Below are 26346 nucleotides of genomic sequence, written 5' to 3'. Positions count from 1 at the left end.
GACACTTGCAGGGGTGCCCTGGGCTGGTGGTCTGGAACCAATTAAAATTATTTATGGTTAATGTAATAGGCAATGCTTGTGGCTTCAAATCATAACATATATGGACAAAGGGCCTTATTCTGATTTGAACTCAGTACAAATTTGTTCGGAAAATGGGCAAAACCATGTACACTGCAGGTGGAGCAGGTGTAACATGTATAGAGAGAGTTAGATTTGTGTGAGTTATTTTGTTTCTGTGCAGGGTAAATACTGGCTGCATTATTTTTACACTGCAATTTAAATTTCGGTACTTGTTTAGTTTCACGGCGGCAATATGGCCGCCGTGAACTTCCGGCTGCTGCGCTCACTAAACTATCAAAAATAAGGTAAATGAACTCTATGCCAATGAAGATAGTTCATACCCCTACTATCCACGTTGGCATAGAGTTAATTTTAGATAACGTGGCGAGCGCAGCGAGCCACCGAGCCCACAGCGTGGGCGAGCGAAGTGAGCCCCGCAAGGTTGGTATATATAAACATGCCATTTTTTTATTTTTCATTTTTAAATGAACAGCGTGCAATAGCACTGGGTATGGTGTAAATAAAAAAACAAGTATATAACAATTGATTGCACATATCTGGTATATTCTATGTAATAAAAATGTACATGACTATTTTCGTAATAAAAAGAGTGGGTCTGATACTTATTTGGTCTGAAATCCCGTTTTATAGCCCTTGGGGTAGGGAGACGTTTGTACGTATTAGATTTTCCTTGGGTCAGGCCATATGAAGCTGGAGGGTAAGTGGGTCCATAAACCTTGCCGGATTGTAATCACGCTGGAGGATGGAAGTGAGCCCCTGTTGGAATATGGGGAAGCCTCAACGATAATGCGGAGATGTAATCCTCAGTATGCAGGTGGTGGTATCCCGAATAGATGTTGCAGCTGTTAGCCCAAGTAATGCAAAGGTGGAATGTGTCTCCAAAGTTGGGTGGGAAGGGGGTTGAGATCAGACCAAAAACACCCAATAAAATCAGCAGGTGCTCCCTGACATGTTTCGCCATCCAACTGACAGCTTTTTCAAAGGTGTGTTCATTTTACTCACCTTCAAATGAAATACCTTAAAAACTACTAGTACACACAATAGATGACATAATAACAATGGATACATTTACTGTATACAGTATGTGACTGGAAAAAAAGGGGGGGTATACTGTCTCTAGGACAGTAGTACGGGCGCTACTTTCATTTACTGTATATGTGTCATAATTAAGCAAGACCAAGGGTAGATTTACTAAAGTTTCTAAAAATGAGAAATGAAGCTGTTTCCCATTGCAACCAATCAGATTTGATCCATAATTTGCCTTTTGCATGCTAGAAAGAAGATGTTTGGTTGCTGTGGGCAACACCACCACTTGTCTTTTTAGACACTTTAGTAAATATACACCCAGGAGATGGTAGGCACACAGTCACCATGGGGTGTGGAAGAGGCAGATTTCCTATCAGCAGAGTTGTGGGGTATTCACAAAAAGTTGTGATGGCAAGCAACGATGGCGTTACAAAAGAAAAACTAGTTTTCCTATATCTAGTATGACATGATCACATAAATGTAGAACATGGGGTAGCTGATCCACTGTGTAGATTTACAGCTAGTGTATAACCAGAGGGAGAAACATTATTCGGTGCTGTTAGCTTAAAACTCCGTCTAATGATAGATGATCATGTTAAGGTGCCCATACACAGTGCTATCAGCATTGTGTGTTTTGTACTAGATCGCATTACATCGCATGCGTTTTGAAATCAATGCAATCTAGTACAAAGAGTATGTTCAGGATTGCACCCATTAAATTGTACCATGTATGGGCACTTTTAGACTTGGAAAGGTAAATGCGATTTCAGAGCATTTTCTAAGCAATCTGACTAGATCACTCGAAAATGCCCCTACATCGCTCCGTGTGTAGGGGCCCAGCGATTAATATCCAGCATGTCTAATAAATCTAGGTCCATCGCCGGTCAGGGCCAGTGTTCTCACTGGAAAACACTGGCCCTGGTAGACTGCTCAGCACACATCGCTGTGCACTGAGCGATCTACATCGCTCCCCATGTGTAGGCCCCATTAGAACTGAAAGGTGGAATCATAGGGGTAAATTTACTAAAATGAGAGTTCTATTGAAGATGGGATGTTGACCATAGCAACCAATCCGATTCCACTTCTCATTTATTTAGCACCTTCTAGAAAAGAAAGATAGAATCTGATTGGTTTCTATGGGCAACGTCCTATCTTCAATAGAGCTCCCATTTTAGTAAATTTACTCCCAGTGGCGTAACTATATATTTTGCGCCCCCCCGCCAAACTTTTTTGGCGCCCCCCTCCCCCCCCTCGGCGCCCCTCCCCATGCCCATACCTGACAGAGCCGCATCTGCGGTCACTGTCCCTTCCAGTCTCCCGGCGCCGGCTGATAATGAAAAGTGACTCTTAGAAAATGGCTGCCAAAACTGTCTGCAATACGGGGGCAGCCATTTTCTAAGTGTCAGTTTTCATTATCAGCAGGAGCTGGCGCCGGGAGCGAGTGACGGGACAGTGACCGCAGATGCGGCCGGGCAGCAGCGCAGCGGGTAACTATAGCACCGCAGCCCCCCGGCGCCCATAGTTACTCTGCGCCTCCCCGCCACGGCGGGGGCTGCGGAGGCATAGTTTCGCCACTGTTTACCCCCAATAGAATCTGAATGAAAGCGAAAGAAAAATGTGGAAAATTGCCAATTTTTTCGTATGGTAAAAAATGTAGTAGGTTTTTTGTTTGTTTCTTAACAGATATATGGTTTTGGAGAAGTATTTACATTACATATAAAATCTTCCTTTAGTATTCAAATACCTGTAAAAACAGCAAGTCTCTTTGAACAGTGGCTTATGTTGTAATTGAAATAGTAAAATTGGTAGATATTTTCTCCATTTCAGATACCAGATTTAAGTTTTTCAAATAACCTTTGAGGAAAAACAATAAACACTCATACTTCTCATTTATTAAAAAAATAATAATAATATTATAAATAACAAACATGTGCAAAAATAGTAAGCAAGTCCAAGCCAAGGTGTCTAAAGTTACACCGTCAATCTAATAGCTTTAAACAGACATTTGTAGGACAAGAAGAAAAAAAAAGCCTGTGTGATGGCCAAGTCCAATAGTCCTATATACAGCAAAGCTCTGCAGTAGATCAAGAGGTTTGGCACTGAACCCCTCCTCTTGGCCCATCATCCTCAACATACGCTTCCCCTCTGTAATGTCTGCTTTGCTCTCTAGGGTCAAATTCAACAAGCTCAACCACATCCATATCATCAGTGACCATTATTTCTTCCCTGGGTGGAAGCAAATCCTCCAAAAGCTTCATCTTGTTTGGTGCAAGCCAATGGTCTTTAGGAAAATCAACCTGAAACGAATGTAACAGTCAAATTGATGGGGAAAACAAAACCCGAACACTATCCTAGTACATTTACAAGAATGGGCATTAAGTATAAATCTGAATAAGTTACTGTAAGAATACCCAAAATCTGTTCATAACTTATGCTGATGCAGTTGAAAGAAAGTGGAGCAGAACATTAAAATGATGTGTAAAATGTCACAGTACTGCTAAAAGTCTTTGTGACCCCTTCAGATCAGCGGTAAATTGTAATTGAGTGATCAGAACCATTAAATGATATTTTGGATAGTGAATTTTCTAACATTTTCTGAGGTATCCATGTGAGCAGTATACTCCCCCACACCAATTTGAGGATATTCCTCTGTGGCAACACTGCCAAGTGTGCAAGGCCCGCTGTAAGCAGGCGAACAGAGCTATGTACATACATCAGTAAGGAAGAAAACGCATCTTACCAAAAACTGAATGACCAGATGTCCTTTCTCAAAGGGGTCTCTTTGTAAGGGCATTCCTTCATTCTGAACACATTTCAGATGGCCATACTTTATCACCTCACCTAGAATGGATACATGGCAAACAATATAGTACTGAATCATATGAAATGTAATCTGTTGCCTTATATATAGTAATAAATAGGCATGTATAGTATTAGAGTAGCTGAACAGAGTACAGAATAAGGACAGGCGAGCGGACTCGCATCATTTTCATTACGTGCCTATACTCATACATTAGGTCATACTGTTTCCCTTATAGCGGTAAGCATTTTTTGGAAAGTTATCTGCCTACCTTGATGCAAATATATTTGTTTCAAATACAGTTACATACCTGGGATCGATGTTATTAGGAGGATTCTACCATCCAAAGTATTTATGGTCCTCTTAAAGCCACACAAAGCCTCTACTAATGGAATCTGCATCTTCATAACCAAGTTGTCCTCTTGCCTTTGAAACACTTCATGCTCTCTCTGATCCAGCACAATAACCACATCTCCGGCCTCTAAGCCTGGTTCCTGGTCACCTTCACCATGCAACACAATTTTCTGTCCATCTTTCATGCCTGGAGAGGATAGAAGATGCTTTATTTGCATGTGTAACAGGCAGCTTCTAGATTTACAATAATATTTATATAGCACTTTTCTCCTCATAGGGCACAGAGGGGGGAATTCACTTGTTATTGCTGCCCAATCTCCCATCTAAAGTGACCGGAGATCATGGGGCGACATTAATGGTGGATATCTTCTGATCACGCTTATGATGGTTGGGGTTAGCTGGGCATAGTGACTAAATCCAAACTAATGAGCGAAATGCGGAAAGCTTAGTGAGTGCTCAAACAGGTCACTTTTCACATATTCATGTTTGCCACCCCTGAAGGGTGTCTGTGTACATGCAGATAGTAAGTCACTTTCTAAAAATTTGTGGCTTGCTTTGAACTTACCCTTTTTGATGTGAATCTCCAGGATTTTCTTCTCACGTATAACCTTGTTTCCACTACACTGCTTACAGCGATCTTTGGGATTTATGCGCTCTCCCTCTCCATGGCAATCTGAGCACATAGTCTGAATCTGCTGAACCATTCCTGGCCCAATCTGCTGTATATGAACCTGCATACCACGACCCTTGCAGGTTGTGCATTTCTCCACTGTTCCTTTCTTACCCCCATGACCTGAAATAATAAAACACATCAGTAAATCACAGCAATGCCCCAACTTTATCCTCTCCCATACACACACATGCTAGCTTGGTCCTGAATCACCATGGGATCTTCCCAAGGGAAATCTAAAAGGCATACACATGTTTAAATGTGTGCTAACATTTTGTGCTAAGCAATCTAGGGTATGCAATATTCCTTGAACTTCTCGGTGTCTAGTTTGTCCTATATACAAAATGCGATATGTGCCAAGCGATCTGTGCTAACTCATTGTTTTGTATGCATACATACAAGATCTGAGCCAGCGATAGTGCTGTGCGTCGCCATTGCTATGGGGTGTACACAAAGAGCAATATGTGCTTAATTTCTAAGAGATTTATACAGATTGCATAGAAAACATGCAAAAATCGCACCGTGTGTATGCCCCTTAACCCAACATCTCAAAGTTGAATGCATTGAGTGCTACAGGAGACTGTTACAGAACAGCAATAAGGCTCCAAGAAATGCAAGCAAAACTGAGCGCCCTGCACCAGTGTGGCACAGAAGGTCTGCTCAGAGATAAATGCAAATAGATACCGGTTCCAGCTCATTTCACTTATGCAAGAGATGTAAAGTGCAGCTAGGTAACATGCCTTACCTTCACACTTGCTACAGATAACATTCTTCTGTAATGCCAGCTTCCGGCTTGCCCCATTGTACATCTCTTCTAATGACACAGACAACTGGTGGACCACATTCTTCCCTAAAAAAAATATATATATATATATTTTGAGTCAAACAAATAATCTTGTAGTTATGTAAGTTATTAAAAGCGATATGTCAAATTGTTTGTAATGCCAGAATAATGTACTAGCACAGTACTGCAGTGTGATGTTACAGTACCTCTCTTCTCTCTGTTCATGCGACCACCGCCACCAAAGAACATGTCAAATATGTCCATGGGAGAGGAAAAGTTTCCTCCACTTAGTCCCCCTTCCTTAATTGCCTGTTCCCCACCCTGGTCATAGAGGTCTCTCTTTTTAGGATCAGACAGCACTTCATATGCTTGAGAGATGAGTTTAAACTGGAACAAATATGGGATTGATTATTAGTTATAAATGCACTTTACTACAAAGATATTGTTGCATGCACACTAGATGACATCTGAACAACTTGTAGCTGTATCTAGAATCCCATAAAACAGTTTAATTTATCTAAGACTAAATGTGCATACACAGTGGGCATTTTTGCTCAGCGTGTATGGAGCCCGATAATGGGGAAAATCGTTGGGCTGAAAACTGCCTAGTGCATACACACTGAGTGATTTTCACCCAGCCAATCGATTTTCCTGGGGGTGGACGATGCTATGGAAAGCCGTCCACCCTGTTGCTTATCTGCTTAAACGGCAGTGGCCAGCGATGATGTGGGAGCGGGCATCACCGCCCCGTACACACTGGGCGGCTTCTGCGCTGAAAGCAGCTCAAACGGCAAAACTGCTTTCAGCTCCAAATCACCCAGTGTGTGTGGGCCTTAACAAACTAAAATTACTACATGGTTTCTTTTTAACAGATAATTCCAATATAGAAGGGCCACAGTTACAGCATCATTTTAGCTAATGGAAGTTTGTCCACTACAGAAATAATGGACAACAGTGGCTTCATATAATCCAACTGTATAATTTCAAAGAACAGACAATATATTTAATATGTGACATTTATATCATCACTTAAAAAAAAAAAAAAAGGCAGATATATCCATTCAAAACATTCTCATGGGAAGCTATCTAAAATGCCTTAGTTAACCCATACACGGTCCGTTTAACGGATCCGTTTGGGACTTAAGCAGCACACATCGTGTCGGATCACATCCCTAGTGCATGCAGTGTGCATGCACTGCGATCCGATGTGTACCTAGTACAAAAAGTATGTGCAGCACATACTTTTTGTACCGTACTATGTGATGCGTGGAAGCGTGCATCGCACAGTACAGAACGGAGCCGTACACAACGGAGCGTGTATGGGCTCCATTAGAAAAAAAGTATTCAGCCTAAGGTTATCTAAAGGTGCATACACGCGTAACAATGTCGGAAACTATCTGACATCATTCATGAGTGTATCAAATCGTTGATCGTGCATACACACAGAAAAATTTGATACAATTCACAAATGATTGGTCTATGATCCTCCTGCATGCAGGGAAAATCATAGACCAATGTCAACGATCGGCAGGTATTCGTATCTTTAACGATGCACGGAACTATTTGAACAATTGGTTGTTCCGATTGATCGGGAACGCCCACATTGTGCTTCAAATCGTTCCATGTGTAGGCACCTTAAATAGCTTACCATGATGTATTTGCTAATCTATTGGCCAGGCCAACCAAAAACCATTAACAAATCAGGATTTAAAGTTTTGCACAAGGCCTTAATTTCATTCACCAGTATTATAATTTAGCATACAATAATTCACTTGTATAGAAAAACTAATCAAAATATAGATAATATACTGTATATCTGTCGTTATGAAAACCCATTTAAACAACATACCTTTTCTCCCTCATTGGGATTCTTGTCAGGGTGAAATTTTAGTGCTAACTTCCTGTATGCCTTTTTGATCTCATCAGGAGTGGAATTTGGTTTCACTCCAAGGGTATCGTAGAAGGCAGTTTCCTTGACCATTTTTAGCTGAGGAAAATTAATCAAAATAAAGATCAATAATATGCGATGCCTCAACACTCACTCGTGTTCATAAGACAGTTCTTTAACCAACTGCTTCATTGCTTCAGCTGACACTGAAAAAAATGACATGATATTTAGACATGGGAGAGAAGAGAAGACTGAGGCTTACGAATAGGCTTAGGCACCTGCTCCACTATGGAATAAGAATCTAAAATTAACCATAGAATCCATGGAAATATACAAATGGATAAAGAGAGGGTGTATTTGTCTATTTATATTACACTCATTATAGGACCGAGGACTTGGCTGTGCCCATGCATAACGCCCATATGTTTAACTGATTCACAAGTAGACTACACTTAAAACAAGATACAGGCTTTATCCCTCAAACACAATGCAGATTTACATAGCCACAACATTGGGTCCAGCAGCGTTCACTAAAGGGCCAGGAACAGATGTGATATCTGCTACTAAAATAATTGGGGCCCACTCAAACAATATTTGTAGCCATCTCCTTGAAAACACGTTTTCAGTGGCTAGCTGCAAAATGTATGTATCCCTGCAATGTAAGAATGAGGGATCACATCAGCTATCTGCTGTAATCTCTCCATCATTGGAGTAGGGGAGTGAGCACTTCCCCTCTGGTGAGCCCTGCCGGAATCCCTATACATACTGACAGCAAATTCTGCCAATATGTGGAAAAATGATAAGCCCCAGAAGTGTACTTATAAAACTATTTTCTCTCTATGGGGACTGGTGTAATAAATGTTTACTGTAGTTTAAAAAAAGTGACTGGGGTCTGGACCTACCAAATTTCTTAATTATCTACTGATAATAAATCGTCCCCATAATGTGCTGCTGGTTATGTGGTGGTGGTGGTGGGGGCTGCAGAATTGAGGTGGTCCTACTAGATGACTTTCAAATGACACAATAACGACCCATCCTTACCTATCCTCAACCAGGCAACTCTTCAGTCTCTGCCCTGTCTATACCAGTCACCGGCCCTCTGCACTCCCACCACTGGGACCCAGTGACCCCATCTGACATGTACCACAGGTGCCGATACTTTCTTCCCCACCCAAATTGTCATAGGCAGCGCACTCACCTGGCACTATTCCGGGGGCCGGCACCGGTTCTCTGTGGACACAACGCCTCGCTAATTAGCAGTACTTGATGAAGCCCCTACAGACACACCGAATATTCCCTCAGATAACTGTGGGCTACAGTGTCATGTATCCTCGGCTCGGACAGTACCGAATGTATCACGAGTAGACAAGGTGGCCCCTTCTTCACCCTGCAAGCCGCCAGATGCCGCTGTCTCCCTCACTCTCATTATAAAGATAACGCTTCGCTCGTTCTATATATTGAGTCGGGACGGCCACGCCCCCTCTCAGCTAGAATTTTCTGTCATCGAGACTTCTCCGGGTTTCCAGAAAGGTCCCCCGTTGCTGTGGTAACCAGGACAGCTTTGTATACTGGGGGTGGCTAAGAGAACGGTGACGCTACATGGAGGCGGGAGAAAACGTGCCAGCAGCAGGCAGTGTGGGCGGGGTTACGGCTGTGAAGAAGAAGAGAACTAGAAGATAAGATCTGCGCCGCGGCTGCGCTGTGCACTGCTCACTGCTCAGCCGAGGGTTGCGGCTAAAGTTTGTGCTGCGTCGCTGTGAGTTATGTGTGGACTAATTAGGCGCTTTTCGTGATCCCTACACACTGGGCAATAGAGCATAGTTGCCTACCCTCCTGCATTCTGCAGGAGACTCTCTGAAATAGCAGCATTCTCCCTTTCTCCCTCATTAGTCTACCAATCTCCCTCATTTCACCTAGCCCACATTACACTGGTACATTTTTGGGGAACAAGGAACGATAAAGAGAGATCCATTTACAGTACATTGAATCATCAGCACCATTTCCCAAGTACAGTATCTCTTACCAACGGCTTTGGGGCTCATCTACATTTGGATATAAGTCATTTTAAAAGATTCCTCTCAGTAGCAGTACACACCCACGATGCTAGGTGCCACGTTCACAGTCTCTTTTCACAATCTCTCCATAGATAGAACTAGACATGCCCTGTGGGTGGAGCATGACACACCCCCTCAATGGGAGTGCTTTGCAAAATTCTACTACCAACTACAATCTCCCTAAAACTCGTTTTCAAAAGTAGGCAAGTATGCATTGGGCAATGAGTACACTGTCCGGCAGGACACTGAGGGATATATTGTCATAGGTTAGTAACCATGCTGAGCCCTATACCAGAAACATGGAACTGCAGGTTCTGTGGCACTACTTACACATCTGAGGATGTCCTAGGGGACTAAGTAAAAACCCGACCGGACAAGACCCCGGAACGCCGGAGCAGACATTCCATTCCGGAGCTTGTAGTGTCCTGTCCTGTGGTGTCTTGTCCGGGGGGATCATGCTTGTGATAGCTTTCACCAGGGACATGGGGAAGGGGAGATTGCAGCCCCCCCCCCCTTTGTGGTCCGAGCTGTTCCGGTTTTTGCTTCATTCCAGGACCATACAGGGATGTTTTAGTCTCCCCCTCCTCCTCTCCTTGGGTGCCGGATGACTGATAGACAGTCGGGATGCCGACAGTCATTACACAGTCAGAATCTCGACTGTTACTTAAAACCCCGACACTCGGGATCCCGACGGCCAGCGGCTATTCTCCCTCATGGGGGTCCACGACCCCCATAGAGGGAGAAATGAATAGCATGGTGAGAGCAGCAAGCCCCCGAGGGGCTCTGTTGCGCTCGCCCCGCTGTCTGAGTCCCGGCAGTCAGGATTCTGACATCGGGCTAATGACTGTCAGAATCCCGACTGTCGGTGTGCTATACCACACCCCTCTCCCTGGTGACAGCTGACACAGGCATCCCCCTCCCCCGATAGGACATCCCCCTGGACCGGACACTACAAGCTCCGGAATGCAGAGTTTCCAGGGTCTTGTCTGGGTCCCTCTCATACCCTGCACTATTTTAAGTCCAGGAACAGAGCATGTTCTCCCTGAATGAGAGGGTCAGGTAGGCAACCCTGATTTATTTTGTGCTTTACATACCTGAAAGGGCTATTTCACATTACCCTGTACAGGCCAGATGACAAAATGCCGGAGGGCAAGAAATGTATAATATGGGGTGTAGGGTCCTTTCACACAGTCTAGCCACAGCCCGGCTGCTGGGTAGCAACCGGATGTATTGGGCACACTCGGGCTGGCATCGGGCGGCAAAACTCTAAATGACCATAAGCCGTGCTGTACATATAAGTCACAATGGACAGCTAATGTGACCTTTTGGAATGGGCACGGCCGCCGGGTTGCAGCCGAAACTATCCACTGGAAAGGACAGCTGTCGGGCCGTGGCTGTCCCGTCCTAAAAGGTCTGTGGAGAGCTGCTCTGCCTGCAGCATCCCAGACCCAGCGCTCCCTGCAGACTCTGCCGGCGTTTGCTCCCCCAAGCCGCCATGGGGTCTGCTGGCCCATTTTTACATCGCTGTCCCTGCCCTATGCCTTACTGAACTGCAGAACAATCAGACCTTGTAGGCTAAGCTTAGCAGATGTGATTGAGGGGTGGGGTGGTGAAGGGGTGATTAAACTCCTTGGTAACAAATATCATAGGAGGTATGGTGGTGTGCTAAAATGAAGGCTCGTGTTCATTACAGAAATCAGTGAGCAAATGGTTTGGACTTATAAGTGTTTGCAAATATCAACTGCTTTTTCATAATGTAATATTCATAACTATGAAATTTGTGTAATTCAATTCAACAATTCTTTATTCTTTGGGGAAGTACAGAAAAAAAGGTATCCGGACTCATGAGAGATTGACTCTAGGTCGACAGTCATAAGGTTGACCACTATTGGTCAACAGTCAAAAGGTCCACAGGGACATAAGATTGACAGTCAAAAGGTCTTTATGGTCAAAAGGTCGACGTGAAAAAAGTTGACATGAGTTTTGTTCTTGATGTTTTACATTTTGAGCCGACATGTGCCGACAGGCGGTATTTCATGCCCTACCATCCACTACAGCTTGGAGGTAGAATAGAATAGTGCGCCAAGCGCAGCGAGGCATCATGCCCGAAGCATGGCGAGCCATGGGAGGTGACGCAGTACACTTAGTCGGTGTCCATACCAACCTATGTCGATAGAGACACCTAAAAAACATGAAAAACTCAACCTTTTTCACATCGACCATTTGACCCTGTCGACCTTTTCTCTGTTGACCTTTTGATCCTGTCAATCTTTTGGCCCTGTCGACCTTTTGATTGTCGACCTTATGTCTGTAGACCTAGACATTGTAGATCTAAAATACCATAACCCAGAAAAAAAAAGTGATTTTACAGTGTTGTATTAGTCTGTAAAAAGGTTGGAAAATAAATTTTTAGATCTCAACTACACCTCCGCATAGATGTCTCACCTCATTTCATTGTAGTGGAAAAAAGACAACTTCAACTTTAAAATATACATAGGAAAATAAAATCTATAATATATCTTCTCATATGCAGGAATAGCAGCAGCATCTGTACTGACATGCTGTGAAAGTACTCAGGAGAACTTTGTGATATATTGCTTATAAAAAATGGCACATAAAAAAAAATGCTTAAAAATTAGAAAATGTTTGGAGCTCATCCCCTGGCACATCTTCTGTAGCTGCCTCTCTCCCCAGCAGGGGTTAAAGTGAGGGGGAACTGGGGGGAACTGAGTTCCACCACCTCTAATGGTAGGGGGAACTAGTTCCACCACCTCTAATGGTAGGGGGAACTAGTTCCACCTCCAGCACAGCCCTGCACAGTAATTCCAACAGAAAAGACTGTTCCAGCAGCTCTCTTTCTGGCACAGTGTATGTGATTTCAAGCTGTCACAAGGTACTATTGCTGTGGGTACTTTGTGTAAGGGGCTGTACTACTATGGACATTGTGTATAAGCAATGCTACCGTGTTACATACCTTTTATACAGAGAACTACTGTGCAGCGTAATATGAAAAAATTAGTAAGGGGCACTACATGTGGTGTATTGTGAATGAGATTGTGCCACTGTGTGACACACTTTTAATTGGGGTACAATTGTATGACCACTGTCCCTTCATAAAGAATGGGAGATAGGGCATAAACTTATAGTTTGCAGGGGGTGCCTAAAACCCTGGCACTGGCCCAAGTTTGCCTAATTTGGGGGGGGGGGGTGTCGATGGCAGGGGAAAGGAGTTCCACCACCTCTCCATGACCACTTTAAGCTCTGCTCCCCAGTGCAGTACAGTGCAGAGTGTGTAATAGGCTGGGGAGAAAGGCTGCTGCTGCAAGAGTGACTGCGCTAACTGCCTGCTTTCTACAATGGGGAAGGAGGGTGGGGGCCCATGGTCATCCCTTGGCTTGGGATGACTAGGTGCATGTTAATGTTTTGGTTGGGCGGGCCCAGTGAAGTGTGTTCCTCGGCTATGGCATTTCCCCCATCCTGCTGGATCAGCCCATGATGCTGGTTATGGGAAGTACGGGGTTCTTAGGGCTGATGCTGGTTATAATTGGGAGGAACCCAATTAATTTTTTGGCTACTTTACAAAAACCATTTCTTTACACATTAGCACAAAGAATTTGGGCAAAAAGCGAGTGAACTCAACTAGCACACAACCAAACATGAGTGCAGAGACCATCAAAAACATGATTCAGTGAAATAAAGTTCTTAATAAAAATGTGGGTTTAATCTAGAAATTGTCGCAGGTTAGACAGTGTTGCCCAGCATGTTCAATCTCAACCACGCGTGATTCTTAGAAATCTACCCCTAGCGGAGGTGATGCAGATATGAGACAAATAGTCGTGCCTCCCGATTATGAGAACTTACAGTTTAGTATGACATATGTTAATTGTTCACTTTGTTATATGAAATATTTTTTATTGTTATTAAATTACCTAAATTCACAATTGCTGTATTAAAAAAATAATAATGCAGAATTATAAGTATATATAGTGTGATATACATAATTGTTTTCAAGGGATTTAGGGAATCATTCATTGTAACCACTAGAAAATGTTCAAATATTCCAAAAGTGAATAGAATTTTTTTCATATTTTATTATCTTTATTCATAAACAACTTTCTATATTGAAATAATGAAGAAATGTTGAAATAAATAAGAAATAATGAATTAGCCCCCAACCTACCATTAACATTTAAAATGAGTCACAGGCATTAAGCAAGGACTGAACCGCCTTCTGCTTTACCACTTGGACATCATGTCCCAGTGTTACATTTTGTCTTGGATAAATCATTATAATCTACAACAAACAGTAATAATCTAGGGTGTCATCAAGTACTTTTGGTGGTGTGTCTAGGGTGATCAGGAAAATAAAGACAGCACAGTTATGGAACATAAAAACTGTTAATTTAACATGCTATATTTTCTTGAAGTTGAGAATTAAACACAAAATGGAAGGACATATATTTTTTAACGTTTTCATGATAATCATGTTTTCATGATCTTCTTTCATATTCCATCAGGAGCATTTGACGTTAAAATAAGCAATGGTTGTTATCCCAGTATATTTGTATGTGGAGACAAAAATGCAAACAAAACTTGAAACAATTGAATAAGTTCCTAAGTGCCAGAGGTTCTCGGTGTGTCTGAGGTTCCCAAACAGCATATAAATGTGTACCTCTTACACCCATTCATCAGGGATCTTCTCATTTCACTATTCCTGAAACTGTAGACAATAGGGTTCAACAAAGGTGTGGCCACATTGTAGATAACAGACACCAATTTGTCCCGTTCCAATGAGTAACTGGATTTGGGCCGCACATAGGTAAAGCTTCCGGTTCCATAGAATATGTTGACTACAATTAAATGAGCTGCACAGGTAGAAAACATCTTCCTTCTTCCTGCTTCAGATGTTATTTTAAAGATAGAAAGAACAATGTATACATAAGAGATGCATATAAACAAAAGTGGTCCAAGTCCAACAAATACTCCACTCACAGCATAGAGTATGATCTCATTAAGATAAGTGTCTGTACATGACAGTTTGAGTAGTGGCGGAATGTCACAAAACAAGTGATTAATGACATTATCACAGAAGGGCAAGCGACTGATCAGAGCAGTGTGGAGAGATGAGTGTAATGCGCTCCACAATAATGCCCCACTAAGCATTTTGTAACACACTCCCCAGCTCATGATTATATTATAATGTAAGGGGCGACAGATTGCAGCATATCGATCATAAGCCATTATAGCTAGAAGAATACATTCAGCTCCCTCCAGGAAGACCACAAAATATAACTGTAAAACACAGGCCTCAAACGAAATACTATTGCGATATGATACCAAAATGACTAACATTTGTGGCACAGTAACTGAGATGTAACAGGTATCGACAACGGACAAGTAACCTAAGAAGAAGTACATTGGGTTCTGAAACCGAGAGTCCAGCTTTGTTATCATTAGTATCAGAAGGTTGCCAAATAAAGTAATTATATATATGATGAACAATAACACAAATAACAATATTCTCATCTTGGCTAGTTCAGGAAAACCCATCATTCTGAATTCCACAAAGATGGTTGTATTGAAGACGGACATTTTTATTTACTGATCCAGTTGTCTGCAAAGCAAGATTGATTATGTATAATGTAAAATAAATAAAATGATAGCAGAAAGATCCCTAAATCCATTAGGGGTGTTATGTACTAAGCAATGTACTAGCCAATTAGTACATGGAGATAAAGTACTAGCCAATCAGCTCCCAACTATCATGTTAAAGGCTGTGTTGAAAAAGAGCTGGATTACTGGTACTTTATCTCCACTTTATCTCTCTGTAAAGGGCCTTACACACGGGCCGACGTGATACACAAAAGACCTGATTGGTCTTTTCTATATGACTTTCAAAGCTGGCTTTTAGCTGTATTTGCAAAGGTTAAAAAAAAATGATATTATGGAAATATCAGCATTGTTTACATTTCCCAGGTAGTTTATAATACCACTTTCACATCGCCGACACGTTTTAAAAACCGGTATTTAAAACGGGTCAGAGCCTTAACATTGCCGCAGATTACCGTTTTAAATACCGGTTTATACCCCTTTCACATCGCACTTTTAAAACGGTAAATTGCCGTTTTTTTTTCCCTTTTTAAAACGTTTAAGCCTGCACTGTGAATGCATAGCATTGTACACATTCACATTGCACAAAAAACGTCAAGGAACCGTGTAGGACTCTGCTTTTTACACGGTTCGAAATGCCAGTTAACTTTAAACGGTAAATCGGCTGTGGTGCATTCACAGTGCAGGCTTAAATGTTTTAAAAAGGGAAAAAAACGGCAATTTACAGTTTTAAAAGTGCGATGTGAAAGGGGTATAATATTGTTGCATACTGCACACCAGATAATAGTTGTTTTGTCTTACAAGGCTTGTAAATTGTACTTTGCAATATAGCAAATGCTATTTTGTACCTGTTCCCTTCTTACTTCCTGTTAACTTATCCCACATCCCTTTTCTCCTAGTTACTATATCTGCAATCTTTTTTGGAGATAATATTTTTATTTATAAATAAAAGTGATTGTATATACCCAGTGGCATATGATCTACTAACACGTTGGGTACTATAGCAACATGCGCTTAATTACATTATCATATAAACGTCTTTTGTTAATATGCGTAAAACATTTCTATGAAATTAATTCAGACTGACTTGTGAACCCTGAGTTGGGAAATGGTTTATACACAGTATTGTAGTCTAATGGTCTGCTCTGAGGTAACCGTGAAAATATTATTTATCAGAGAACATGGTGGTTATCCTAATTACATAGTTACATCAATTTAACAAAAAAATATTTATTTTAGCAATACAGAAAAAAAAGCCTTTTATGATGTCATTTTAAGCATTAGAGGATGATCCAACAGTAAAAGGCCAGACAGAACCTGACCCAGATTAGTTTCTTCACCTTCAGTATTGTGATCAGATGTGAACACATTTGTCAGAAATCTATTTTGTAAATATTTAATAGCAATATCCAGTAGGTAATTCCGCATTAGACACAAGAGGCACCTACCACTTGTTTTAGTACTGCCAGTCTGAAATTTACCAGTAACTACTGAATAGTTCCACTCTACTGTACCATGCACCATACTGAGTGGAGTGTAAATGGGTAGGATATGCACAGCTATCCTACTATTAAATAGGTATACAGTACACAATAACAAATAAAAGGAAATGTCAAATTGCAGGTTTTATTATTATTATTTTATATTGTCAATCAGCAAATGAGAGCTTATAACAAAAAAAAAAATGTAAAAGAATAATAATCAACAGAAAGGGGTCCTATATATGCCCCTGGTAATATCACAGAAATCTATATTTAATGAATGGATTTATATACTAATGTGAATCTTATTTATGTGAAGCAGCTTTAGATAAAATAGACACAGTCTGCCATTTACTACTATTAAAAGGGAAATAGGGGTAAATAATATTTAGGAGCAGTGGCAAAGTAAAAGTCTCCCAAACCATTGGAGTTCCGTGCTGCCCACCCTGCACTGCCCTTTATTCCATTGCCACTTCATGGCAGTGTTTCGGAGACTCACAGACACTAAATATGATTCTGTTTGGCTACATAGGGCCCCTTGCCTGCTCAGGAGGACCATAACCTATATGCAATAGAGTGATAGGTGATACTTTGCTGATTTCCAGTTCAGGCATAGTCTTGTTACACTTGAGCTATTGATAAAGTTGTGATCTTTCATTTCCTCAGAGAAAGATTTAAACTAAAATACACTTTACAATAATTTGTGGTGATAGAACGAGGGCTGGTTGGTGTCATGTATAACAAATCCCAGAAATATAATTAAGACAGGCTCCTTCATATAGGGCAGGGCTGGGCAACACCGGCCCTCCAGATGTTGATGAACTACACATCCCAGCATGCCTTGCATCAGTTTCAGCATGGCCACATAGCAAAACTAATGCAAAGCATCCTGTGATGTGTAGTTCATTAACATCTGGAGGGCCGGTGTTGCCCAGCCCTGATATAGGGTTTACTAAAATGTAATTAGACATATCTATTTTTATTTTTTTATTGCCATAATAACTACACTTAAAATTACAATTTGTTCTATGAATCGCTGTGAATTTGCAGCATACAGTACATCCACATAACAAGCCATGATGCACATGCGAGTATTATATATTTTTCATAACCCCGCTCTTTCCAGACACTGTTGTTTTTTCTTTTTTATTTGTACCAAGTTTTACTGTATTGCTTACCATTTGCCGGGCACTTTCTTTGTGTATGTGTGGAGATAGCATTAGAAATATCAAAGTGATGAACACCTCAACCATTCCTCTCTTATTCATTTAGTTCCATGCATTAGTAGTGTATATATGGGACTTGCTTAATTTCATTGTTACTCATGGGAGTTTATGTGATACCCATTTGGGATTAATTACATGTAGACAAAAACAATAATGTCTGATTCTTAGAAAAATATTTATCATTTTAGATTATCAGAGGAATAAGAATCACTGTTGCGTATATGGAGATGCTGCAGCAAACTGTTGTTAATGTTTAAAGGTCCATACACACTGGGCGACTATGCCCAGTGTGTGCGGACAGCGATGACCACTGTCATCAATGTGGGGAAAGCCGCTCAGTGCATCTACAGTAGCCGCTTTCCCCCTGCCCAGTGTTGTCAGCAGGGGGCGGATGGCTTTGCATTGCACAGCGCTATGTAAGCCGTCCACGAAGCCACTCATCTGCTGGTAATACCAGCAGATGAGTGGCTTTCCCGGCGATGATACAGGAGAGCGCATCACCGCTGGGCCATACACACTGGGCGGCTTTGAGCTTAAAGCTACTCAAACTTGGTGTTTTGAGCGGCTTTCAGCTCAAAATCACCCAGTGTGTATGGGCAGCTAAAAAAAACATTCTACAAGTTTGGAATCATTCAGATACTCCTCCATTTTTATTCTTGTTTAGAATGGATTGGATTGAGGCTTCCCTTTCCAAGGAATCGAGGGTGGCTGTCTTTTTCAAACTCTGGGAGAGTTACATCTCAATCCTTCCCACTCCAACTAAAACTTTATTAACTAAATGCTTTTCAAATACTACTTGGTAACTTTCAAGACTTGTGGCTAATGACCCACCAATATAGGGTGGTCCCCCTACCAGGTGTTCTTGCATGGTGTGTCTCACGTGATAAGTAGACAATATTTATGATGCTTATCTCCTTTTTTCTCTGTCAATATGTGGGAATATTTGTCTTACTATTGAGTTAACATGTCTCAATTACTTGTACACTTGGCTCTTCTGCTATATTTTATACTTCGATTGCTATTGAATTTTATTATGTGTTTTATGCTACAAAGTCATTAATAAAACATATTTAAAAAAAAGAATCACTTGCTTCTATCTATCCACACTTTCTCTTGAGGGGCTGGAAAGTGGATATTTGTGACAGTGTGGGTTTGGAGGGCCATTACTGGGTAGACACCAGACTCTAAATATAACTGATCAGCTCATTTCATTTTGGAATACAGCAGGTTTGCATAAAGTTTGTAAAGAACACATTTGAGTAGAAATTCCCTACAAGCTACAGGCCACTGACTCTTCTCTTTTCAGTCATCATAATCAAAGAACTGTAAGTTTATCTCAGAATAGTGTTGGTAGATCTCGAGGACCAGTTTGGCCACACTTGCTTTAAGATCGTTGATACCTAACATTCACAGAAAGAGCAACTAAGATGAGTGGAATACAGCAGCCAATTATACTGGTGAACAGCAGGTACTGAAGATCCATATGTGTTATACCATGATAGACTGTGAAGTTATCAAAGACATTCCAATCTTTTTGACCAACATAGTCTTTTTTAATGTTCCATGCAACTGGTACGCTGATGACAAGTGACAGCAGCACAGAGAAGAACAGCATCCAGGGGACAATATCAGAGATGCTTTGCTTGAGGCGCTTGGAGAATGTTTGACTTAATTTAACAAGTATTACATACAATCCACAGAGGCAGAATACAATCCACAGAGGCAGAATACAATCCACAGAGGCAGAATGTAAACCAGAAGCTAGAGAAGGTTGTGAAGAGCAGCAAAATGGAGAACATGGTGTAAACAATGTCAGAGAAATACAGGTCACTCCAAAGAAAAATAAGGCTATCATTGGCCAAAATGGTACACTGAAAGGCTATGTTGAACAGACCTAGATTGAAAAGGATCAGTTCTTGGGCTAATATTCCAACCTTTAGCCTTCTCCAATCAGATAGCTGTAATGATAAAGGAATTGGTGAAGAATCCCAGCACCGTGCTGATAACCGAAGCAGGAATTGAGACAATAACAAAAGCAGGCAACGTTACTTCTCCCTGAGCAGTTTCATTTTTTCATTCTTCTTTTATGAAGTAGAATATTTCTTTTGAGTTCTTCAACACAATGTTCTACGGAAATAATGGTGACAAACTGAAGAGACAATAATTATGAAGCGGCATAAAGATTATCAATAGTGCCTCTTCTCACCTGTCTATATTGATATATCAGATTGATTATAATAGTTATGTAAAATAATGGTTTTGCTACTTGTCCACTGAATAACACATACGTATGTGAAAACTCATCCTCCAGATGAAGATATTTCTCTGTAACATGTGCCCTGGATGGGGAATCAGAGAGCGAGGAGCTTGGCATAAGCTTCCAGACAACCTTCAGATGCAAATGATTTGAGTTCAGAGTGACTGCATCACAAAATGGTGACCTGTAATTACATAACATTGCTCAGCTGAAGGAATAAGCTGGAAGCTATCTGGGAGGCTTTGTGCAGTTGACACCACAGTTTGCCTGTACTAGTTTGGAGCTTGTACCACTACTGTAGATCTGTCCTTTTGGAGAGCTCCATTATATAATTCTGTATAAGGACCAAGATCATGGATGTGTATGCATGTATGTTTGTGTGTGTGTGTGGTTGTGGAGGGGGGTGTCGATGTTTGATCTCAACCAGGTGCTAATTTGTCTACTTATGGTTCTGTTTCCATTCATCTACTCACACTGGGCCTAATTCTGAATTGCACAACACTTTTGGCATAGATGGCATAGATGGGTCAGCATTAGGAGGGATTGCTGACTCCTGAGTGCCATTGGAGAAGCCAGGGGTATCTCCAGGTAAGCTGGCTCTTAGATGTTGTAAGCCATTATCATGTGGCCTTACACTGGGCTATTAAACCCAGACATATATGTTACTGCTAACGGGATGGGTTTGGGAGTGTGGTCCCCCTCATGTTGATATGGCTGGCTCCAGGTTAGCACACCCTAACACTTTATTAACACTTATTTTTTCCTATCACATTGTATATATTTTGTATTTTAATCCCACCTTCACTTCCCTACATAGCACTTTGTTATTAACCCCTACTAATTTTCATTTGTGTGCTGCCCTGGGGTACTCAGCCTGTGTCGGCATGTTGGGGGCCCACACCCCAGACCCATACCCAGTATTAGGGACCCCCAGTGACAGAGATGCCTTGACGTACGGCCTGGGGGCTTAGCCCTATATCTGCAGATATACGCAACCAAGATCTCTGTGTTATCTGATTATTATGTAGTTATGTTTCACTCAGTGTGCAATTGGGATACCAAATATTTTCCTAATTCTGAATTGCAAGCTGAAATGGAATAAGGCTTATTGAAATGTAATAAGGCCCATTGTGACACTGCCCCTGCGACATGTTAGTCCTCACTAATATAGGGGCTGATTTACAGGTGGATGCCCGGCAACTGACTCATTGTATGCAGTGGCCGTGCATCAATATGCAAATTTCTGTGTGACCATTAGAAATCTAAGTAGCTAAGTAGGTTACTCAGGCTATCCAAGTAAATCATGCTGCCAGTAAAATTGTGTGCAAGGATACAGCCACTGGCCTTAGCATGCCCAGACAACAGGGCCAGAACACTGCCCCTTGCCAGCCCATCGTCCCATGTCAATCATGCTGCAGCTTTTGAGGCACTGCACGCAGTGGCAGAACTTTTCTGTGGTGAGCCTTGGTGCAAAAGTATCCCCAAACCAGTGGGTGACAGGGGTACAAATTGCTGGTCTGGGCAGCAGTGGGCCCCCTTAGTCCTCGGGGGCCCGGTACAATGCACCAATGGTAGTTCATTATATACCACTTTTATCCTTAAGCTGAGTAGGTTGCTGTTTAATTAAATGATTTAGATGGCAAACATTTTTTGAACTGTTAGTCCAAAGATGTGAAAGCCAAACTACAAACTGTGTTCACTGCCTGTCATAAGACGTAGAGGATGCTCACCTGCTTCCAGGATCTGATGGAAGGTGACTGAATTTCGATCTGTGCTGCAGTTGCTGTTGTAGTGTTTGTCTTCTCTGTGAGTTAGCAGTATAGAGGCTGATAAATGATGAATCTTTTTCAACTGTATCTGGAAATTGCAGGAACACCACAAGCAGCAAGATTATACGCTGCCCAAGGTCTGTAGCAACTGGACAGCGAGAGTAAGCGGATGTTATTGTGTTGTCCACTTTGATTTGCAAGCTGAGGGTAATGGAAGAGAATAATGGTGCAGCACACTGCTGGGGAGAAAGTATTTAACAATGAAGAATTATTTACTTTTACTATTGTTTTAATACAAACAGAATAAATAATTGGGAATGAATCCAACAAATTCTCATGCATTTGTTTGTAAGATAATGTGATTAATTTATCCCTGGGTTTGATCCTGTGCATGTGTTAGTGGAAGTTACTGGGGAGTGATCTTTCAGATCACTATCCTGGACAATGGCGTTCCCATGAAAATGTTGGGCGTTCCCCTGGGAACGCAGGCGGGCCGATGCCTGCTCACTGCGGGTAGCTGACATCACATGACGTCAGCTCCCGCCCCCTTTTTGGCCATCTCTGGCTGAAATAAAAGTCAGTTTTCATTGACTTTTACTTCCAAAGGGGAGAGAAATCAGATGCTGCCTAGCGATCAGGCCCAATATGGTGATGTGTAGCCCAGAGGCTACAACATCCAGTGCAGATATTGGAGATAAATCTGCTCCTAACTCTTACAGTATCAGATTTGTAGATATGATGACATGGACTCCAAGGTAGAGTAATGCTTTGCTTGCCATGCTTCAGGCAAGGATATACTTTACCATTACCATTCGGAATCTCTGTGGATAATTACGTATGAAAAAAAGACAAAATAAATTATTATTTTTTAAATCATGTCAACCTCGTCAATGCCGACCATACGGTGTGAAACTATTGATTTTCAATCTAAACAGTGTCGGTCTATTATCCAGATACCACTGTATTTATTCAACATTATTTATTATAAAAATATCTATTTAAGATGCTACAGGTCTGCGTGCTGGATAGATTTGCAAAAGTTTTTGAAATATGGACATTGTCTAAATACTGGGATAAGTGTGTACAACTGGGGATACTTGAATCATTGAGAGTAGGGTACGCCCATTGGGCCAAATATATTAGGTCTTCATCAGCTCCTAACTGCCATGTTACAGGCTGCATTTGAGAAATAACAATAACAACTGGTTGGCTGGTACTTTATCACTCTTTATCACTCTCCACTTGTTAAAGCTTAATGCATTTGGCCCATTGGGGCAGATGAATTATAGCGATGCTTATTGCACCACTATAACACTTCCTTCTTGGCCTCATTACCAAGGCAAAGTTGGAAGTGACACTGACAAGATGTATTATCATCCTGCACACCAAAGTGTGGGAGCAAAAACTACCCCTTGCGGTGAGGTCCTCCTTAAGCAGACAGCAGTGGCTCTTACAAGCTGTCTGTCTGCCCGCCCAGCTCTTCTGGGCATGTGCGAGATCTCACTACTCACATGAGATCTCCTGCGTAGCCCGAAGCCGGCAGCAGAGACAGGACCCCCTGTGGTGGGGATAATGCCTCACCACCCTACAGCTGTCAAAGTCGGTAGCTGCAAGAGGCAGAATGGTTGACTATTCATACATCTGCCCTGCATATCTTTTAGACAGCAGTGCCATATGAACAGGGGCTCATTTACTACACACCGTCCCCTTCATACATTGGGGAGTAGCAGTATCAGCGCACATAATGCTGATACCACTTCTACCCCATAATGCTGCTTCACACATCTGCCTCATTGTTCCTTACTTAACTATGCACACGATAGGATGCCTTGCATATTGTATTCCACGGCCAGTATATTTCCTGGTTTTGCACTACAAAGACCGGAAATGATATTCCCAATGTCTCAGTTACTTCCCCCTGTGGAAGGCCATGCATTTCGCATTCCATAGTATTGGGAAAACTGTCACTGGGACATCACCCATTTTATGAAAAATTCATATATTCCACAATCTAATGATCGCGAACAGAAAGTCTAATTAGTCTTTAACACATTTTTGAGAGTTTTTTTTTTCTTACAACAAGAAAAACAATTTATTTAAATAATTTTTATTGATTTAAAGACTTACATAGATATAGATACAGTTGACATTTACAAATATGTCATATATTTCACATATAATTAATTCTTGACATTCAAACGTATGTACAAATATTTAACAGTTGACAATTAACCACTGTCAAGTATTGTTCCAGGTCTCAGGATATTTAATATTTTTACCGGGGTTTTTGTGCAACTTAATACTATTATTTCTATTATTATATCTCCTCAGATAATGCTCTTTCCCTTTCAACATATTGATTTCATGGTAGCCATTTTTTAATTAACTTACTCTTATCATGTATGTCCAATGTTTCCATTCTATAAGCATATTTTATTTTACTTATTATTAGATTTAAGGTTGCTACTTGATTTTGTTTCCAATTTTTGGCTATTGCTGTTTTAACTGCAATAAAAATATGATTTAGAATGTAAATCAAGTTTGATTTCACTTCCTTGTTTCACTTCCACATCCTATTACACGCCAAATTAAGTTCTCAATTTCATTGCACAGATCTTTTAATTTATTGCATGTCCAAAAGATGTGTAACAAATCACCTCTTTCCTCCATACATCTCCAGGATTAAAAACATTTGTATATACAGAATTTATCTAGAGGATTAAAAACAATCTAGATAAATTATGGATATACAAATGTAAAAAAAAACTAATCAATAAAAAGATACAATGTGTTGCATTTTATTTCAGATATATGATAAGGGAGGTCCTCCTTACGCAGATAGTGCATCAGTGGCTCCAAGCTGTCTCTGGGCCAGATGTATCAAGCTTCAAAAGTGATAACATGGAGAGTGATAAACAGTCAGCCAATCAGCTCCTACCTGTTATTTTCAATTTTTTAGCTGATTGGCTGGCTGTTTATCACTCTCCATGTTATCACTTTTGAAGCTTGATACATCAAGCCCTCTGTCTGCCTGTCCAGCTCTTCTGTGCTTGTGTGAGATCTCACTACTCTCACGCAAGTGCAGGGCTTCTGTGCAAGCACCTTCGCTGAATTGTACAGTCGGCGTGGCATCCGCACAGGGGAGGGGGCGGGGGATGGGGCGGTAGCGGCACTGGGACAATTACTTATATTTGCGTGCCCACGAGAAATCATTCAATGCCCACCATCCATCGAATGATTTCTCCTGCTGTGGGAACCTGCGAGGGGGTGTGTTTTCATAACACATCCCCTTGATTGGTTGCAAGGGAATACGGCGGTGTGTGTGTGGGGGGAGGGGGGGGGGGCTTTTTATGTGGGGTGGGCACTCTGGGAGTCGGTAAGCTTTGATCTTCGCAGCTTACTGAGTAAACCAGAATCAGGACCAAAATGTATGAAGTATCAAAGACTTTCTATTCAACTTTTCTGCACCTTGAGATTGTGTTTAATTCCATTTTTTGTAAATATTGGCAGTAAAAATGGTGGTGACATTTCAGGTGTTTCATCCCTATACCTCTTATACACATAAAATACAAAGCAGACAACTGACGCTAATACACATCACTACTTTTCTTTATACTGGTTACTTCATCAGAACCTCTGCACTGAATTCATAGCTCAATACACGGAAAGTAAAGACTCATTAAGAACAATTTTAGTATGTCTATTGCCTATTTGTGTGTTTCCGAAACACTGCCATCTGTTGGCAGTGAGTGAAACTACATCTCTTTCTCTCACACATGCACAAACATAGAGGCAATCACAAGGTAGCCGACTAGATTTCAAAGCATTTGTTTATTCGTTTAAATATAATTGCAGTGTGTTATGACCATACTAGTTAAAAGCATGTCAAAATGATGGCTTCTGCTATGTACTTTCACTTTGAACTTTGTGGGTTTCCCATATTTGATATTTGTGTTATGCTTTCAGTTTCTTTGTACTCTATTACAATGTATGCACGCTGTGACTGAAACACTGCTATACCCTAAACCCTAATCTAACCCTAATACTCTAACCCTATTACCCTAACCCTAATACATTTACCCTAATACCCTAACCCTAATACTCTAACTCAGACTGGATGGGCCATATGGTTCTGATCTGCCATCAAATTCATGCTAAAGTTGGTGAAACTGTTTATACAAGCACCAAGCATCCAAGGTAATGACACCATTAATGCGTCATATCATGTTTTTTTACATATCCTAGCAGACCAACTGATAAAACAACTACATATTTTATTAGAAAATATACAAAAAGGTTCTTGGCAAACAAGCACAATGCTTATAGGGATATGCTTAAAAGTATAT

General features: G+C 41.3%; 2 protein-coding genes across 3 annotated transcripts; both read right to left on the bottom strand.

Annotated features, from left to right (window-relative positions):
• Positions 1–2979: 2979 nt before the first annotated feature.
• LOC146005734 (dnaJ homolog subfamily A member 4-like) lies at positions 2980–9175 on the bottom strand. Of its 2 annotated transcripts, XM_083145161.1 has the most exons (8): positions 8802–9175; positions 7565–7702; positions 5922–6102; positions 5677–5781; positions 4827–5054; positions 4218–4448; positions 3848–3948; positions 2980–3404 (listed from the first exon to the last, which is right to left on the bottom strand). In XM_083145161.1, the coding sequence occupies exons 2-8, from the start codon at positions 7694–7696 to the stop codon at positions 3192–3194; spliced, it is 1191 nt and encodes a 396-aa protein (XP_083001287.1). In that variant the 5' UTR covers positions 7697–7702; positions 8802–9175; the 3' UTR covers positions 2980–3191. The 2 variants fall into 2 exon arrangements, with proteins under 2 accessions (XP_083001287.1, XP_083001290.1); XM_083145164.1 differs by lacking the exons at positions 5922–6102; positions 8802–9175.
• A 5096-nt stretch (positions 9176–14271) lies between these two features.
• LOC146079740 (olfactory receptor 5J3-like) lies at positions 14272–15249 on the bottom strand. Its single transcript, XM_083186398.1, has one exon. It carries the CDS (start codon positions 15247–15249, stop codon positions 14272–14274), a length of 978 nt encoding a protein of 325 aa, XP_083042524.1.
• Between the last annotated feature and the right edge of the window lie 11097 nt (positions 15250–26346).

This window comes from Crinia signifera, chromosome 1, assembly GCF_055691185.1.
Source record: "Crinia signifera chromosome 1, ASM5569118v1, whole genome shotgun sequence".
In the NCBI taxonomy this organism is placed as follows: domain Eukaryota; kingdom Metazoa; phylum Chordata; class Amphibia; order Anura; family Myobatrachidae; genus Crinia; species Crinia signifera.
This window is presented reverse-complemented; position numbering and strand designations above follow the sequence as displayed.

What these genes read in the sequence shown, in the direction of transcription:
- LOC146005734 (XM_083145161.1), bottom strand. Translation starts at nt 7,696, where the DNA reads ATGGTCAAGGAAACTGCCTTCTACGATACCCTTGGAGTGAAACCAAAT. An exon ending in CCTAATAACATCGATCCCAG is followed by an intron (nt 3,949 to 4,217) that starts GTATGTAACTGT and finishes TATCCATTCTAG; the next exon opens with GTGAGGTGATAAAGTATGGC. An exon ending in ATCTGGTCATTCAGTTTTTG is followed by an intron (nt 3,405 to 3,847) that starts GTAAGATGCGTT and finishes CATTCGTTTCAG; the next exon opens with GTTGATTTTCCTAAAGACCA.
- LOC146079740 (XM_083186398.1), bottom strand. Translation starts at nt 15,249, where the DNA reads ATGTCCGTCTTCAATACAACCATCTTTGTGGAATTCAGAATGATGGGT.